The sequence below is a fragment of the Schistocerca piceifrons genome, chromosome 4 (genome assembly GCF_021461385.2).
Source record: "Schistocerca piceifrons isolate TAMUIC-IGC-003096 chromosome 4, iqSchPice1.1, whole genome shotgun sequence".
NCBI classification, from domain to species: Eukaryota; Metazoa; Arthropoda; class Insecta; order Orthoptera; family Acrididae; genus Schistocerca; species Schistocerca piceifrons.
The window spans coordinates 465,412,994-465,432,958 of NC_060141.1; the positions used below are offsets into that span (position 1 = coordinate 465,412,994).

Sequence of the window (19,965 nt, forward strand, 5' to 3'; positions counted from 1 at the left end):
TTTTGTATTTTTTTGGTTGTAATAAAATCCCATCTCATTCCAAGTATGAGTGTCTATTTGTACCTCTCTCTCTACATTATTCCGTGATTTATTCAGTTTTCAAATTCATACTGGCTTTTTGATCACCCGGTAGATTAACGTGTCTGCAGGTAAATACGTTTCAAAACAACCAATAGGGTCAAACCAAAGTAAACTGACATAATTCATGCAATGTCATTCATACAGCACGCTTAAAGAGCATAGCCTCAAATTGTAACAAATTTGCACATACATGAAGTAGTTCAAGAACTAATACACTTGGAAGGAAACACATTAAGCACTTATTTCCTACCAGAAATTACAGCAGAAGAAAAAAAAATGGTTCAAATGGCTCTAAGCACTATGGAACTTAACATCTGAGATCATCAGTCTCCTAGAACTTTGAACTACTTAAACCTAACTAACCTATGGACATCACACACATCCATATCCGAGGCAGGATTCGAACCTGCGACCGTAGCAGCAGCGCGATTACAGACTGAAGCCCCTAGAACCGCTCGGCCACTCCGGCCGGCTTTTTTCACCATCCTTCACCTGCGTATTGTGAACATACTTCCGCCTCTGGTAGAAGATAGCAAATTAACCAGAAGCGGCGAAGTATTTCGTATTGATATTTATTTGATATTTACCCATGTGCCCACTCGTCAGGGATATTGTGTCATGAAGGGCCTGTGAAGTCTCAACTACGACCAAACAAGGAGCAAACTTGTGGCTGATGTGTCACGCTAGTACATAACTGCTTATTGTCTCTGTAATAACTCATCTGGGCAGAGCAGACAATACGCGAGTCGTGCGGAAAGAGTGCAGCGTAGTAAACACATTTGATGAGATTACGCGTGACCAGACTATCGGCAGAGTGTAGGTTGATCTGCAAGTTTAATGTCACACATAGCACTGCAATAAAAACCGGCATTTTCCTATTTAGTTTCATCTTCACAGCGTTCTTTATTTTAAGGGCTGAATCTGGACCTGGCAATAAAATTCAGCCGGCTGCGGTGGCCGAGCGGTTCTATGCGCTTGAATCCGGAACCGTGATGCTGCTACGGTCGCAGATTCGAATCGTGCCTCGGGCTTGGATGTGTGTGATGTCCTTAGGTTAGTTAGGTTTAAGTAGTTCTAAATTCTAGGGGAATGATGACCTCAGAAGTTAAGTCCCATTGTGCTCAGAGCCATTTGAACCATTTGAACTGCGGCCGGCACAGGAGAAGCAGCTAAGTTAGAGAACTTTTGTGAAACGTTTGCCAAACCTAGTCAGCTCCCAATAGCTCTTCTAGCCTGTTTAACCACCGCCAGGGGTAAGTTCCCAAGTACAAAGACAAATTAATCGACTTGTTATGCCGGGAGGCCGTGTGCCCGGGCCCACCCTCCTCCCACCCCACCCGCAGCCATAGGCCGCCGACGGCCCGGCGTCCCCACCTGCTACCTGCCCGCTGCCGCGGCGGAAAGTTGCGCGTCTTCTCGCAGGCCTCCCCCTCCAAGCCGTGGGGCGCCGCGTATAAAACCGCCGTCCTGCCAGACGCCGCCGTAGTTGTCCGCAAGGCCCGGTCTGCAGAACCGGCCGACGCTCACCGCCGCCGCGACGCGCCGCCGACATGAAGCCGTCGACGCTGCTGGTCAGTGGCCCGTCTCGCGCTCACTATGCATACCGCCTAGCACCACACGGCGCATTAAGAGGTCGCCTCTGCGCGTCTCCCAGCTGTTGAGAATAAGTCTGTCTGTCTGCCTCTCTGTCTCTCTCTCTCTTTATCTCTCTGCAGTTTAACCATCCACTTCCAGTCGACAGCTAAGTCATTGCATAATCAACATCATTACGGCTTTACATCTCATCACTGCGTAGACCGTCGGCAGAAGGAAGGAAGATCAGGATAAACCTTCCATCAAAAACGTGATCGTTAGAGACAGAGACACAGAACTCGGATTGAGAAATGGACCATGTCCTCATGAGCCTTAAGTGATTTATGGAGCCGGCCGAAGTGGCCGTGCGGTTAAAGGCGCTGCAGTCTGGAACCGCAAGACCGCTACGGTCGCAGGTTCGAATCCTGCCTCGGGCATGGATGTTTGTGATGTCCTTAGGTTAGTTAGGTTAACTAGTTCTAAGTTCTAGGGGACTAATGACCTCAGCAGTTGAGTCCCATAGTGCTCAGAGCCATTTGAACCATTTTATTTATGGAGACCAGGAAAATCCTAAATAAGGGTGACTGAGCTGTATTCCTCCCAAATGCGAGGTCATTGTAGGCTCAGTCAGAGGTAATGTAGGTGGCAGACTTCGGTTCATTAGTAGCACAGGGCGAAATCATAATCAGTCTACAAAAGAGATTGTTTACAAAAACACACCTGCAGCCCATCTAAGAGTATTGCTCAAGTGTGTTAGGCCCTTACGAAATACGACTAACTGGGGATATTAAACCTATACAAAGAATGGTTGTACGATTTGATCAGGTTTGTTTGGGCTAAGGGGGAGCAGATAAGCTGAGAAGTCTGAACTGGTAGACGCTTGAAGACAGGTGCAATCTATTCCGCAGCTGCTTGTTTACAAAGATTCAAGAACCTGTTTTAAGCGTTGAATCTAGGAATATACTACATAACCTAACGTATCGCTCCCGTAGGGATCGTGAACGCTAGATTAGAACGAAAAGTTTATCAGACTAAGGCGCTGCAATCATGGACTGTGCGGCTGGTCCCGGCGGAGGTTCGAGTCCTCCCTCGGGCATGGGGGTGTGTGTTTGTCCTTAGGATAATTTAGGTTAAGTAATGTGTAAGCTTAGGGACTGATGACCTTAGCAGTTAAGTCTCATAAGATTTCACACACATTTGAACATTTTTGAGTTTATCCGAGCTCTATATGCGTATGGAAAGGGAAGAAGTCGTGATAACTGATACAATAGAAATTATCCCCTGCCGTGCCCTTCACAGTGGTTTGCGTAGATATAGATTTAGGTGTACCAATGCGCCTCGTTGGTCGGTAGGTAAATGGAGGAAGGAAAAGAACTTCACTTGGTTCAGAGTTTGACGTCCTGTCAGTGACGAGGTCGACAGAGACTACCTGGTAAACTTACCGATGTCAGGTGAGGCATTCATGTCCCCCTAAAGGGGACGTCTCGAAGTTCGCACCAAGTAATTTGAAGAAAATCATTAAATAATAAATCAAAATGCCTAGAGAGAGCATTGCCGTAAGGCGCTCTTCATTCCAGTCCTGCCGAACGCGGGTTCAGGTTCCAGTGTACTGTGCACGACGTTCGTTGTTGGACATCGAGTTAGAAATCTAAGCCATCACAGGTGTAGCACTTGTTCACATTGATCACGTTTTGGCGAATGGAAGAATCAGCTGTCTCTCCCTTAAAGTTACGTTCTCCACGATCGTGCGGATAGGCAAATGTAAATCCTCGTAATCTAAATCAGGAAGACGGAGTGAAGATTCATGCCGTAGTCCATTATGCCCTTTACTTTCGGATACAAAATAGTATCACGATCGTGCCGTGGGAGGATCCGGAAGCAGGATTATGTTAGTAATGATTGTTTCTTCTCTCCATCAGTCAGACTGGTACATATAGTCAAGTGAATACGTTAGGTCATCAGAATTATACTCGTCCAGTAACACTCCATTAAATATGCACTTTATATAATAGTGAGAACAGAAAAATTGCATCTTTTAAATCTAACTTCGCTGCTCGGGTTTAAATGTCCTCTTACAGGCGTGACTCATGTATCTAGATTTCACCGAGTGAAAAATTTTGCAGGAGTGTCTGAGGTGACAAGAGTAACACGTGAAGATAATAAACGAACAGCACATTATGTTCCTTGCACTTAACAGCTGTCCGCATTTTTGCCTGGCAGTCGATGGAGTGTATGTGTACTCACTGTGTTCCAATGTGCGCCTTCAAAGTTACGTAAGACAATTAGATATGTTGAGTCATAATATTGCCACAAATCTGTGAGAGTTGTTAAGAAGACTGTTGACGAATTTTTAGGCTGACCTTATGTTGTTAACAACAATGAAACCGATTGTAGGGTGACAAGCGTATTTTTAATACAGGCGTGGTAGTTTTTATGAACCTTGACGAAATGAATACCGCTGCCCCAGGGTTTGAATCCTATTCCCGCCGAATTCAAGTCTACAACATTTAACCATTGCAACACTTCGCGTTGTTGTTCTTTCGTAAATGAATTTTATTCAGATTGGTTCAAATGGCTCCAAGCACTATGGGACTTAACATCTGAGGTCATCAGTCCCCTAGACTTAGAACTACGTAAACCTAACTAACCTAAGAACATCACACACATCCATACCCGAGGCAGGATTCGAACCTGCAACCGTAGCACCAGCGCGGTTCCGGACTGAATCGCCTACAAACGCTCGGTCACAGCGGCCGGCTGAACGTTATTTCCAGGTCGAGAATCTGCCCTTAAGTCTACGAAAATAAAGAACGCTGTGAAGATATAAGTAAATAGGCAATTGCCGGTTTCTATTGCAGTGCCTATTCAGCACGGTGACAATCAGATAAAGCAAGCGTAGCAAGAAGTAAATCATTCTGATGATAACTCTAGCAGTCGTTTGCATTTACATGTGAGGGAAGTAGGACATATGTGCTAACGTTTATCTTACGCGTGCTTAGCCTGTTCACAGGGAGCTAAGGAAGACCCAGAAAGTGAGGAGAGTTGTCATTTGTTTCAATGTCGCCAACGAGCAAAACAAGACAGCTTAGGGCGAGGGCAGGGGCAGAAAGAATGACGAGACTTATAACTCGACCGTAACTGTATGGAAATTGAAATGTTAATCGACTAAGAAGATCATAAACGGAATCGTTAGCACTGAATCAATTTACTTGCACACAAACCACGAGCAGATTGGCCGGCGTATTTATTAACCGGTCCTTAATTAGCGCAACAGATCGCAGTCGGCGTGCCCCGGCATTACGCTTACGTCACGCTGTCAGCGGACCTGCTGTGCGATGGCGCTGCAGGAGGCTGGCGTATCTCAGCATCTCCCAGCGGAAGCCGAGTGCCTTAATGAGCGTACGACTCGGACTGAACCTGCCCGCTAAGTACCGCGTGGCTCACGCTCATTCTCACGGACGCCCCAGTTAGACAGCACGACAGTACGAACACCATCGTGTACTCACAACTAAGGTTCAAATAATGGTTCAAATGGCTCTGAGCACTACGGGACTTAAGATCTGAGGTCATCAGTCCCCTAGAACTTAGAACTACTTAAGCATAACTGACCTAAGGACATCACACACATCCATGCCAGAGGCAGAATTCGAACCTGCGACCGTAGCAGTCGCGCGGTTCAAGACTAGTGCTTAGAACCGCTCGGCCACAACGACCGGCTCAACTAAGGAAATTTCGTATGTATGCTTAGATGTATGTAGAAGACGAGGTAATGTTATAGCGTTAGAGAGGCGTATAAACGTATGCAAAGTGCCGCACATACCGAACTATTTATCGAAATCATAATAATGTGTATGAGTGCACCACACTTACCCAGAAGGAGGCGAGTATGAATCGGTGATCACACTCCTATTTCTAACTGGATTCAGGCATAAAATAAATAAATAGGAGCAATTATAGAGGAAATTGGTTGTATATCCACTTTACGCTGGCAATTATTTAAAGTTTCCACTGCCCACTTTTCTGTTTCCGATATATCGTACATATGTATAAAACACAGTACAAAATGTAGAAACTTCTTCTCTGAGTCTGTTGCAGACATCTTTCTGTACTGGGAGCGTGGATTGTTATTTTGAAATGCAGTGAAGCTTGCAGTTTACCAAAACTGTGTGTAAAGATTTCATTTGCATGTACACAGCACCAGCAGGTATTGTAATGGTGGCGATAAAGAGAAAATTCCGAAGTTACACAAGTACATCGCATACGATAATTCTCTATAGTCTGGCACGGTAGTCAAATATTTACATTATCAGCGGTACTAAGATGGATAGGGTGTATACAGGGTGTCCCAAAAAAGCACCGACAAGCTTTAGGGACAATTTCCCTTCACAAAACCAACAGAAAGAAGTCTAGTAAACATGGGCTCTAAAATGCAGAGTTTAACAGCTATTAGGACTTGTTCATCTTCCGTACTATAAAACAGATCTCTTCTATTGCTAAACTACCTCGTTTTGGGAGGAGGTAGTACAGACCAAACCAAGAAGAAATTTACAGTAAACATGGGGTCAATAGACATTTTTTTCTTGTTTTGGTGTAAGGAACCGGTCCCTAAAGTTCGTCTTTTGCCATTTCTAGAACCTGGAACCATTTTTCCGGGATTGTTCAGCGAATATATCAACACCTACATATATGCCACATAATGGCTGTGATCGACAAGACTTGAGCTGTTCCAGAGAGTTAGTGGCAGATGATTTCCCAGCTCGTAATCCACCTGTAGACGAAGACGTCACGTATTCTACTTTACCCCGTTATGTACAAATCCAAAGTTTTCCATACAGAATTGGGATTGCCCTTCATTTGATATGAAAGTTTTCATCATGCTCCCTTACAATATCGCACCTGCATTGTCATCATATATATAACTATTTTTTTGCAATTTTACGCTTACTTCTTTGAGTTACCACGATAGGTGCCGTTTTCGGACCCACAGGGATTTTTGTATGACATAAACGTTGTGCTCTGTCTTTACAGGATGTACATACCCCACTATTAGCTGTCCAACGACTTATTTATCAACAAAATATAGAATATTTGGATGAAAACGGACGTTGGTGACTCTATGCAAAGTACGTTCGCTGATGGCATATATAATACTGCATTGTCACTTGATGATAGGTGTCAGGCATACCAAGATTTATGTCACAACTAAATGTTGTATAAAGCTGTAAATACACTCCCGGAAATTGAAATAAGAACACCGTGAATTCATTGTCCCAGGAAGGGGAAACTTTATTGACACATTCCTGGGGTCAGATACATCACATGATCACACTGACAGAACCACAGGCATATAGACACAGGCAACAGAGCATACACAATGTCGGCACTAGTACAGTGTATATCCACCTTTCGCAGCAATGCAGGCTGCTATTCTCCCATGGAGACGATCGTAGAGATGCTGGATGTAGTCCTGTGAAACGGCTTGCCATGCCATTTCCACCTGGCGCCTCAGTTGTACCAGCGTTCGTGCTGGACGTGCAGACCGCGTGAGACGACGCTTCATCCAGTCCCAAACATGCTCAATGGGGGACAGATCCGGAGATCTTGCTGGCCAGGGTAGTTGACTTACACCTTCTAGAGCACGTTGGGTGGCACGGGATACATGCGGACGTGCATTGTCCTGTTGGAACAGCAAGTTCCCTTGCCGGTCAAGGAATGGTAGAACGATGGGTTCGATGACGGTTTGGATGTACCGTGCACTATTCAGTGTCCCCTCGACGATCACCAGTGGTGTACGGCCAGTGTAGGAGATCGCTCCCCACACCATGATGCCGGGTGTTGGCCCTGTGTGCCTCGGTCGTATGCAGTCCTGATTGTGGCGCTCACCTGCATGGCGCCAAACACGCATATGACCATCATTGGCACCAAGGCAGAAGCGACTCTCATCGCTGAAGACGACACGTCTCCATTCGTCCCTCCATTCACGCCTGTCGCGACACCACTGGAGGCGGGCTGCACGATGTTGGGGCGTGAGCGGAAGACGGCCCAACGGTGTGCGGGACCGTAGCCCAGCTTCATGGATACGGTTGCGAATGGTCCTCGCCGATACCCCAGGAGCAACAGTGTCCCTAATTTGCTGGGAAGTGGCGGTGCGGTCCCCTACGGCACTGCGTAGGATCCTAGGGTCTTGGCGTGCATCCGTGCGTCGCTGCGGTCCGGTCCCAGGTCGACGGGCACGTGCACCCTCCGCCGACCACTGGCGACAACATCGATGTACTGTGGAGACTTCACGCCCCACGTGTTGAGCAATTCGGCGGTACGTCCACCCGGCCTCCCGCATGCCCACTATACGCCCTCGCTCAAAGTCCGTCAACTGCACATACGGTTCACGTCCACGCTGTCGCGGCATGCTACCAGTGTTAAAGACTGCGACGGAGCTCCGTATGCCACGGCAAACTGGCTGACACTGACGGCGGCGGTGCACAAATGCTGCGCAGCTAGCGCCATTCGACGGCCAACAACGCGGTTCCTGGTGTGTCCGCTGTGCCGTGCGTGTGATCATTGCTTGTACAGCCCTCTCGCAGTGTCCGGAGCAAGTATGGTGGGTCTGACACACCGGTGTCAATGTGTTCTTTTTTCCATTTCCAAGAGTGTAGTTATGTTGTCTCTAGCGCGTATTTGATGTAATGACATAAGGAGAAGAAGAGAGCGACAATAGTAGTCATTTGTCCCCTAGGACCACTACTAAACAGAACAGAACTGAAATGACAAAGAGTGATACCGATCCGTATGGTATTCTAGACCGAGCATATTCTAGACCAAGCACTAAATTGTGGTAGATGTTCCAATGGTTCAAATGGCTCTGAGCACTATGCGACTGAACTTCTGAGGTCATCAGTCGCCTAGAACTAATTAAACCTAACTAACCTAAGGACATCACACACAGCCATGCCCAAGGCAGGATTCGAACCTGCGACCGTAGCGGGCGCTCGGCTGCAGACTGTAGCGCCTAGAACCGCACGGCCACTCCGGCCAGCGGTAGATGTTCACTTATGTTTAAAGTTAGGATATTGGAAATTATAGTAGTCTTCCTTATAGTGATATCAAAAAGGTCACAGACGCATACAATACACAGAGCCCAAGTCTTCAGGAAATCACATAGAATTTTGTCAGGAGACTGCGCAAAGCGTTATACGATTAAACGACAATTTGAGACAGGTTCATTAAAGGTAGTTTCCCAACTCCGATGACCTAAAGTACTGTCAAAGCAACGCTGTTGATAGCCGTGAAAGAGTAGTAAGTCATCAATCTATCGATTGGTTTGATGCTGCCCTCCATATTTTCTTATATGGGTTAATCTTTCCATCTTGACATAACCATTGCACTCAGGGTGCACTACAAGCTGTTTGGCACGTCTTGTTTTAGTCTACTCTATTAATTTTCCCCTGTACCGTTCCGTCGAGCACCAGGTTAACTACCTCTGGATGACGTAGCATACTATGTTCCTTCTTCTGGTACGTGGCTTCTGTATTCTGCGCTCATGTATTCTATTTAGTACTTCTTCATTTACTACTTTCCGCCCCTGTCAGTGATCAGCGCAACGGAATGTCATATGTAACAGCCCAGGTTCGATTCCCGGCTGGGTCGGAGATTTTCTCCGCTCAGGGACTGGGTGTTGTGTTGTCCTTATCATCATCATTTCATCCCCATCGACACGCCAGTCGCCGACGTGGCGTCGACTCGAAACACTTGCATCAGGCGAACGGTCTACCCTACGGTAGGCCCTAGCCACACGGCATTTACATTTACTACATCTGCCTACTTACGTTTCCGACGGTCCAAGTTTCTCTTCCATATAACGCTGTTCTCCGGTCACACACTTTCGAGAATCTATCCCTTTGCAATAACAGAGCTCAAATTGCCGAATACGGCTCCTGGCTATTTACTCAGAGGCGGACAGCATTTCGAAAGCGCGACAGGTGCCAGACGGCAATGTTTAAAATGTACGGTCGTCATGCGGCGGAGAAATCAAACAGCCTCCACTCTTGCGGCAAGGACAAGGGTCGCACGCCACGCGTGAGAGCTGCAGGCGCTCGTCTGGAGGACGTCTGCTTTCTCCGAAGGACCCGGGGTCAGAGCCAGCAGAGGTGCCCGCTGCTGCCGATGGGCACGCGTAAGCGGCTGCGTCCCGATAGCTAAGAGATGTTAACTACCCGCAGGCGGCTGTAAGGAAAACAGTGTGACTAAGCGTTAGCGATGACGTTCATAACGCTCAGACCTTGGCCGTGACACTCATTCCAAGATCGACGACCTTTTCTCCAGCTGTTTATGGTTTGACGTTCATTACTGAAGATATTCTAAGGTTCAAAGGGCTCTAAGCACTAGACTTACAACTACTTAAACCTAACTACATCTACATCTACATACATACTCCGCAATCCACCATACGGTGCGTGGCGGAGAGTACCTCGTACCACAACTAGCATCTTCTCTCCCTGTTCCACTCCCAAACAGAACGAGGGAGGCCTTTATGCCTCCGTACGAGCCCTAATCTCTCTTACCTTATCTTTGTGGTCTTTCTGCGAAATGTAAGTTGGCGGCAGTAAAATTGTACTGCAGTCAGCCTCAAATGCTGGATCTCCAAATTTCGTCAGTAGCGGTTCAGAGAAAGAACGCTTCCTTTCCTCTAGAGACCCCCACCCGAGTTCCTGAAGCATTTCCGTAAGATTCGCGTGATGATCAAACCTACCAGTAACAAATCTAGCAGCCCGCCTCTGAACTGCTTCTATGTTCTCCCTCAATCAACTAACCTAAGGACATCACACACATCCATGCCCGAGGCAGGTTTCGAACCTGCGACCGTAGCAGCAGCGCAGTTCCGGACTGAAGCGCCTGAACCGCTCGGCCACAGCGGCCGGCGATATTATAAGGAGTAAGAACAATGCATAAATCTTTCTGCTACATGATGGTTAGTATTAATATTTCCTTCGAGTGTTTCTATAACTTCCTGTCCATATACATGTACAATACATATACGTACATATACAGATGGCGGTAGTATCGCTTACTCAGGGTACGAAATGGCAATGCATTGCCGAAGCTTCATTGGTACTCAGGTGGTTCGCGAGGTTCCAACTTGTTTACGGCCGGACGACGGGAATTAAGGGACTTTGAACGCGGAATGGTCGTTGGAGCTAGACGCATGGGACATTCCATTTCTGAAATCGTTAGGGAGTTCAGTATTTCGAGATCCACAGGGTCTAGGGTGTTCTGAGAATACCAAATTTCAGGGATTACCTCTCGCCACTGACTACGAAGTGGCCGAAGGTCTTTCAATAATGACCGAGGGTAGCAGCGTTCGCGTAGAGTTTGTCAATGCTAAATGACAAGCAAAACTACGTAAAATAACCGCACAAACTATTGTGGGACGAACGACAAACGTATCCGTTAGGACAGTGCGTTGAAATTTGGCGTTAATGGGCAAAAACCGACGCGGGTGCCTTTGCTATCACCTGCTCCGCCTCCCCTAGGGTCTTTACCATGTCGGTTGTACCACAGACGACTGGAAAACCGAGGCCTGGTGAGTTGGTACAAGCTGATGATAGGGCCTGAGTGTGGCTCAGACCCCATGAAGCCATGGACCCAAGCCACTGCGCAAGCCGGTGGTGTCTCCAAATGCTGTGGACTGTGTTTACATGCAATGGACTGGTTCCTCTGGTCCAATTAAACCGATCATTTACTGGAAATGGTTCTTTTCGGCTACCTGTAGGACATCTGCACCTGTTGATTAACTTCACACCACCAAACAACGATGGACTTTTTTATGGATGAGAATCCACCATGTCAACACATTCTGGCGAATTGGAGCGAATGGTCTGGCTAGCCAGATAGCGTGACAAGAATGCCATGTAACATTAGGAGGATATAATCGAGAGGTCAGTTCGGGCACAAAATCCTGCACCGGAAACAGTTTCACAGTTATGGACTGCTATAAAGGCAGCAAGGCTCAATATTTCTGCAGCGGACTTCCGAGTTGTTGAGTCCATGCCTCGTCGAGTTGTTGTACTACGCCTGGCGAAGAAGGTCCAACACATATCCTGTGGCTTTCGTCACCTCATTGTATAAACAATATGCAAAAGACGTTATAACTTTCTAGCCGCAGGTTTTCGTTGGGCTCTGAAACAACAAAGTGTCGTCGGACAGACAACTCTTTTGCAGATGGACAGTCTCGTTTATAGGAATAACCATGGACTCGGCTAAGTCCGTACTTATGAATGTAAGCTCACTCTGTGCGTCCAAAAGATTCGAAAGAAAGAAGCCAGTGGCGCCGGACAACCTTTTTGAATGTACTAATGATTCCTTACCAGACACAAGCAGAACATCGCTCCTGACGAGGTGCACTGGTCAGACACGAATGTAACTGTAGGCCTAACATTTGGGATTATTACAGGGCCATATCTGCTGCGTGAGGCTATTTGTGTATGGCTCTGAGCACTATGGGACTCAACTGCTGAGGTCATTAGTCCCCTAGAACTTAGAACTAGTTAAACCTAACTAACCTAAGGACATCACAAACATCCATGCCCGAGGCAGGATTCGAACCTGTGACCGTAGCGGTCTTGCGGTTCCAGACTGCAGCGCCTTTAACCGCACGGCCACTTCGGCCGGCCTATTTGTGTAACGTCAGAACAGTCACGCAAGTTGCAGGAAAACTTGTACAAAATCTACGCTTTCCTCGTGACTTGGCAGTCGAGTCTGAACGTTAGACAACGCATTGCTCGTAAATGGGCGGAAAGGCCAATTATTTTTCGATTACATGGTTGGCGATCTGTCACTGGGAGTACTGTCAACATCTCGTGGTCAAGTCGTTACCATGCCTCGAGACCGCGCGGCCACCGCTTCGATTCATTGCTCGGTGGAATTTCCTCTGTTTTGGACTGAGTGTATATGCTATCCTCATCTTTCATCTCATCTTCGACAGACGTGTAAGCCACTATGGTGGCATCGAATACAAATAGAAAGACCTGCTCCAGACGGCCACACAACCTCAGGTTCACACACGAGCTGAATTCGTGGCGGTTGTTACAGAAGCTGAAGACTGATAATTCCAAAACAATACAAAAGAAAGTAGCTAAAAAATATATAAAATACAAATAAAAACTACAGATGCATAAAATTGGTTTAAGAATTGAGACAGGCGTAACCTATGGAGGTCAATTTGGTTTTCCACATTATCAGGCAAGCACTGCGTCACGAACCAGGAAAATGATGTGGACTAGAGAATTCTGCCCACGAAGACTCTCGGTGGAGCTACAGCAGTACGTAACATATTCTTCGTGATCAATGCACTTCCTACAAGTCAGGCAAATTTATGTTCAGACATATTCCTTGGGAAATCGAATTCACTCAGTTATATGCTTTGTTACGCTGTTACGCACGGATGAGACGAGATTTTACACCTGTCGGCTTCTGAGCTTTCTCCGAGTTGAAATATGAAACCTATCTTCTTAGCAGCCCTCCAGACATCTCGTTCAGCTGATAGTTACGAAATAGTCGCGTGTTAAACCTTCGCCTCACTTTAAGAAATCGCGTGAAATTTCACATGTGTTGTCTGTCTCTGATCTACATTGTGCTGAATGTTGTTACTGTGCAGATAAAAGGAGAGCTAAGTATCGTTGTTACCTAAATTTCACCTAAGTTCTATAAAATGAAAGAAAAGAAATAAAAACATTTTAACTAAGGTCCATCACTTGTAATGATGGTGACTTTAGGTGAGCTGCAATAGCTAAATCTATAAAATCTGTGTCTATTTGTGCTAAATACATCATAATATACCAATTTCTTTATTCGCTCTAGACCGAAGACTCTTTCATGTATGGTGAATGTTTTTTCCTTCCCTTGCGTTATTGTCTGACGTTTATTTCCAGCATGTAAGCGTCCCTATAGCAACAGCATTTATAAACCTATACTTCTGTATACTTCGTGCTTCCGCTGAAGAATGTTGAAATGTATTTGTGTCTTTCTTTCATTATTTATTTATTTAATTTTTTTCTTTGTGTTTTTCTTTCGCTATTTGTCGCTTGCAACTGCTCTGATCAAAAATGTGTTTCTTTATATCATGCATGAGTGATAGCTGCAGTGTTTCCTCGGTCAGTGCTCCTAATATGCAAATGTTTGTCGACTCCTATTGCTTCCTGCCCTCCCGCCTTCCCTACATCGGGTGTTTTATATCTGCTACATCTCAACGTTTGGATATATGCCTATCAACCTGTCATTCCTTCTCATACAGTAATTTCTTAGACTATTACAGTAAACCGAATCTAATTCTTCACTTCATGTAACTTACTTCCCATACCTTAATTTTCATCGCAACTAATGCCACTTTTTTTTAGGAAATAACCCACAATCAGAATGAATATTTCATAATGTACTACTGTTTACAGCGTTATCATTCAGTTACAGTTGCACACAGAACCTAAATGCGAAAACATAACTTCGCCTGAACTGGTAAGACAGCCTGGATTCAAATTCTGTTGTGACAGAGACTTCTAATCATATGACTGAATTCCTATGTTCTTCTCTCTTAAGCCGATGTTTTGAAATCATTACCAGCTTCATTTCCACATCTTGAATTGTGATCTGTAATTTAATAATTAATTACAATTAGAGATGAACACAGCAAACAGTCGCGTATCAATCTGTATTTTATTACAGATCTAGCTATATTTCAGCTATAGTATAGCCACCATCAGTGCATTTAGTAGCGTGTCATATAGACGCAGACAGCTTCTATATACAAACTTCCTGATGATGCATACACTGTATCTGAAATGTAGCTAGATCTGATATAAAATACGAATTGATGGATGAGCGACTATTTGCTATGTTCATACCTGCTTAAAATCATATCACAGTTGCAGGGTACAACGATTCTGAATGGAATTCAGTCTGATAATGTTATTTATTTTTCAAGCATTTACTTTTGGAATCCGGTTATTTTCACCAACCCACCAACTAATTTCCCTTCCTATTCCTTCTGGCGCCAATGACACAGCCTAAACGTGGCTCAGGAGAAATCCTTTTGCGTAATTTGGTGCTGGTGTTTGCTTACTGGATTACACCTGTATTCCTGGAAAAGAATGGCGGCAGAGGTGAAAGCTGCGCCAAGAACGCACAACTGCGAACGTGTGAATGATTCTTACGTGTCACGCGTAAGAGGTGCGAACGTGGCGGCAGCGTCTTTGTTGCGTCCAGCGGCGCCAAGGCAATAAATCTAAGGAAGCAAACAGAGCAACAGCGGCAGCGGCAGCGGCAGCGGCAGCGGCAGCCAAAAGCTGGCGATCAAACAGTTTACTGACGCGCCGGTCGCTGTTTTTTTTTCCTTTTTTTTACAGGTGCTGTTCGCCTCGCTGTCCGTAGCTCTTCTCGCTGCACCGGTCTCCGCAAACCCCGTCCACAGCCGCGAGAAGAGGGGGTAAGCTGCTGCTGCTACCTTCAGTTCATGTCTGATAAATATTAAAAATGGAATTGTCACTCACGAATAATTCAGTTACCAAAAGATGTCTCCTCAGTCAGTCACTATAGTCTGATATAAATTAGTTGGTGTCTGACGTGCATTGTCCAAAGTCGCTGTCGTGACGTACATTCTCTGCAGACAGCCAGCACCGTGCTCGCCGCGGCGATAGAAAATCACTCTGCAAAGTTCACTATAAAACTACCCGCCTCCTCAGCTAAGGTCTACATCTACATCTACATACATACTCCGCAATCCACCATAAGGTGAGTGGCGGAGGGTACCTCGTACCACAACTAACATCTTCTCTCCCTGTTCCAAACAGAACGAGGGAGGAATGACTGCCTATATGCCTCTGTACGAGCCCTAATCTCTCTTATCTTATCTTTGTGGTCTTTCCGCGAAATATAAGTTGGCGGCAGTAAAACTGTACTGTAGTCAGCCTCAAATGCTGGTTCTCTAAATTTCCCTCAGTAGCGATTCACGAAAAGAACTCCTCCTTTCCTCCAGAGACTCCCACCCGAGTTCCTGAAGCATTTCCGTAACACTCGCTTGATGAACAAACCTACCAGTAACAAATCTAGCAGCCCGCCTCTGAATTGTTCTATGCCCTCCCTCAATCCGACCTGATAGGGATCCCAAACGCTCGAGCAGTACTCAACAATGGGTCGTATTAGTGTTTTATAAGCGGTCTCCTTTACAGATGAACCACTTCTTCCCAAAATTCTACCAATGAACCGAAGACGAGTATCCGCCTTCCCCACAACTGCCATTACCTGCTTGTCACACTTCCTATCGCTCTGCAGTGTTTAATCGACGTGACTGTGTCAAGCGCTAACGTAGACATGTGTAGTGGCGCTCGAAATACATGTGCACCGATTCGAATACACAGGGTGGACAGAATTTTCACTGCCAGTATTTTGCTAACAATGGGAGGAGGGATGGTGCCGTAAAGTTGCCCATCAGCAGTTTTATATCCCGTTGTTCCGCATCAAGTTCCGAATCTCTCATGAAATGAGTACATATGACACTGTTGACGGTGATCTGTTTGTCGGATGGGATGTTTAAGCTCGCTGGTTCCCCTTGGTGCTATTCGGGAGGAGTATGCTATGTGCCGGCACTGGGTTTCGCCCTCTCACCTCTCTCATCACTAATCTATTGCACAAACATAACAAGACACAATACACGTATCCATGACACTAACGCACACTCACTGCATAAATCTCAGTTACCCGCAAGGAAAGGGACCAACATGCGCGTGGGAGTAACACTCTTTCCGACAGGCGGCTGAATCCACCCCACAGGATATCCAAGTTAACAATGCCATACGACACGAGCATTTTCCACTACAAAACTCATGTGAAAAATTAAAAAAAAAGAGTTGTTAATGTCAATGAGGACCTTTTATGAACTCACTGATACACTTTCAGTTTTTCTTTGATTACAAAATACCTCGCTCGATAATGGATCCATGCAAAGTTGCGTGTCGCATTATGTTTGTTATATACAAGATTCGGGAGACAGTACGTTTGCAGTTATAAAATTTTAAATTGCAAGATGTATGACGCTGTAAATCTCTATCTCAAACAAAGATCATGTAAAAAAGTTTGAAATCCACTAACGACACAGATCTCTGTAGTGTGTCCTCAACGTCTCTCGTTCGACTAATTTTACTGCACATCGTAATGCATGTGAAACTAAACGCTACACAGATCTATTTCTGCAACGGCACACTGAGACGTTGTGGAGCCAATACTTTGCGTAGCCGAAGTGCTGGTACAGTGAGAGCCGGCAGTTCCAAGTTCTCGTTGGTGTGGGAGCAATCTGCAAGATGCAGAACTATAATACCTGTCGCTATAATACCTCGCACAACGCTCTTACGATCATTTAGAACATGAACTATATCTGCAGCGCCAGAACATAAATAGCTGTCACACTCACAGAAATACAAGCGCTTGTTCTCAACAGAAGACAGAGAAGAAAATGAATCATAATTTATCACTATAACCAAACTATTGTCAAATTTCCAGCAACTAGGCTCTAAGCACGGAAACTGCATCACATCTATAGCAACATCTAAATACTAGCGCTTTACGTAAGTGAAAAAAAGTTTACGATATCAGTATCGTATCCTCTGCTACGAGTCCAACCGTAGCACGTAGAGTGCGACGTACAACAGACGTTGTAGCATCCACGCCGGATCCGAAAGGTATAGTTATACCGTTTTGAATCGGGAAGAAAGTTTTAATCATTTAATTTTATTGCACGTTCTCCATTTCAGAGCAGTAGCACGTACTGGGGTTAAGTATCAAGGCACGATATCGTAAATTTGGGACAATAATTTTTATAATTATAATGGACGACTTCGTTCGGTTACATCGTAATGTGCCACTCTAAAACGTCAAATTCTCACCAAAGAAACATACAGTTCCTACATTTCACTACGGAAGCAATGTTACAACTCGCCTTCATTTATTTCTAGACCTGTGAAGGTTACTAATCTTCGTCGCTGCCCTGATATACTTTGCGTGTTCCCTAACTCTGCTGTACAACTGTGACAGGTGCCCATTGTTGATATAGTGGAAGTGTTAATAATACTACTTCACAGTAGCTCTACTAGAGCAAAAATTTTGAAGATTGCTGTCAAAACTCAGTATATATGTTCTAAACATCTTTATGCTTAAACTGCGTTTAACATTTAAGAGTGTTAGCATATATAGTTACATTGTGCGGAAGCTCACTTTTAACTATTTTATTGACTTCGATTTTTACGATCATAAAGCCATCAACAATATTTGAAAAATATTTTGTTTATTCACAAATTTACGTTGCGGTTTTGTCACGACGTACTTGGCAACACTGGCTAGGTTTATAGTATCTCGAAGAAACTTGAGAGCGTACAAATGTCACAAACCAGCCTTCGTGGCCGAAGCCGCTAACGCTCGCTTGTGCGATAGCAATTGAACCGGAGGTACGCCGGTTCAGTTTCCACTGCCACTATTTGGCCAGCAAGGGAAAGAGAAATGGTGGCTTAAAGCTCCTGATTACAAAGCTTTTCGTCCAAGTCCCCAGTTAAATACCAGACCTCTCCGCAACATCTCATGAAGTAAGGGCATCCGTCCATCGGATGGGGGTGATAAGATTGTCAGTCCCCTTGGTGCTATGTGTCGACACCGCGATTCGCCGTCTCCCTTGTCTGATCATCATCATCACGCAACACAAACGTTACTCTACACAGAGGCACAAAATACGTATATGTAGTATTACAAATAGAGTGTAATGGAACAAGGTGTAAATAGACAAAAAACACGTATTGTAAACTCAGCAAGCTAGTAACTATATAAAATTATAGAATGGTTGTTTTTCTCCTTATGCAGGATCGAGTATGGCCCTCCAGTGCACCATGAAGAGCACCACGACCACCATCAGCCAGAGGGCATCTGGAAGAAGAAACTCGTCTGGAAAGAAGAATGGGTGAAAGTGTGGAAGACAGTCAGTAAACAGGTTTGGAAACCAGCGTGGAAGAAAATCCAGGTTCCCGTCTGGAAAGAAATACAGGTGCCTGTGTGGAAGGAGATCCAAGTTCCAGACTGGAAGAAAATCCAGAAGCCGATATGGAAAGAGATTCAGGTGCCGATATGGAAAGAAATTCAAATTCCAGACTGGAAAAAGATAAACGTTCCAGTGTGGAAAGAAATACAGGTGCCTGTATGGAAGGAAATCCAAGTTCCCGACTGGAAGCAAATCTGGGTACCAGAACTGGTAAAAATATGGGTACCAGGAGAGAAATCTCACGGGAAGGACCCACACGGCTGGGAGTACACCTCCCACGGCTTGTGGAAGAAGAAACTCATCTGGAAGCCGATCTGGAAGAAAATCTGGCGCACAGACAAGAAGCTGATCTGGGTGCCCGAGAAGAAGCTAGAGTGGAAGATCGAGTACAAGCAGATCTGGCGTACCGAGAAGAAACAGATCTGGGTGCCGGAGAAGAAGCTCATCTGGAAGGAGGAGCTCGTCCAGATCTGGAGGCCCGACAAGAAGCTCGTCTGGGTGCCCGACAAGAAGCTGGTCTGGAAGGACGAGTGGAAGCAGATCCAGGTGCCCGTATGGAAGCAGATCCAGGTCCCGGCGTGGAAGAAGGTGTGGAAGCCCGTCTGGCAGAAGGTGTGGGTGCCGATCCACCACGAGGAGCACCACGGCTGGGACTGACGCTGAGCCGAGCCGAGCTGAGTAGAGCCGAATCCACCCGGCCGCCGGGGCAGACAGCGGCCGCGAGCTGTGGCCCCAAGCCACGAGTACAAATCCAGTAGACGCCGGCGTCGCCGTCGCGGCGCCAGCTGTTGCTACTCTTTGTAACATATCCGCTTTGTTATTTGTTGTATCTAGTATGTTTTGTACAGTTCTTTTTGTATTATACTCCCTTTTTTATACTTTACAAGACGGCTTCTTATTATTCTGTACGCGATGAAAGACCTTGAATGAAGGCTTCATGCTTATGTTGTCATGCTTTATACTGCCGAGTACCATGGTCAAGATAAATTCGCTAGTATCAAATATCATTGTTTGGTAGTGAAACATGGACTGTGGGAAAATCGCAACAGAAGACAATCTGAGATTTGAGGTGTGATGTCGAACATTAAGTGGACTCGTAAGGTAAGGAATGCATTGGTAAGGAGTGAAGGAGTGAGAAATGAGGAGGTTTCTTACATAATCGGCGAGGAAAGGAAGAAGGCACAGTATGATAGGACGTCTGTTAGGAAGTCTGGGAATAACTTTCAGGCTACTAGAGGGAGCTGTACAGA

The 19,965-nt window shown here is 45.6% G+C and overlaps 1 protein-coding gene across 1 annotated transcript; it reads left to right on the forward strand.

Moving 5' to 3' along the window:
* Positions 1–1,578: 1,578 nt before the first annotated feature.
* Positions 1,579–19,598, forward strand: LOC124795450. The gene is made up of 3 exons (XM_047259474.1): positions 1,579–1,652; positions 15,045–15,124; positions 18,541–19,598. The coding sequence occupies exons 1-3, from the start codon at positions 1,632–1,634 to the stop codon at positions 19,370–19,372; spliced, it is 933 nt and encodes a 310-aa protein (XP_047115430.1). The 5' UTR covers positions 1,579–1,631; the 3' UTR covers positions 19,373–19,598.
* The last annotated feature ends 367 nt before the right edge of the window (positions 19,599–19,965 follow it).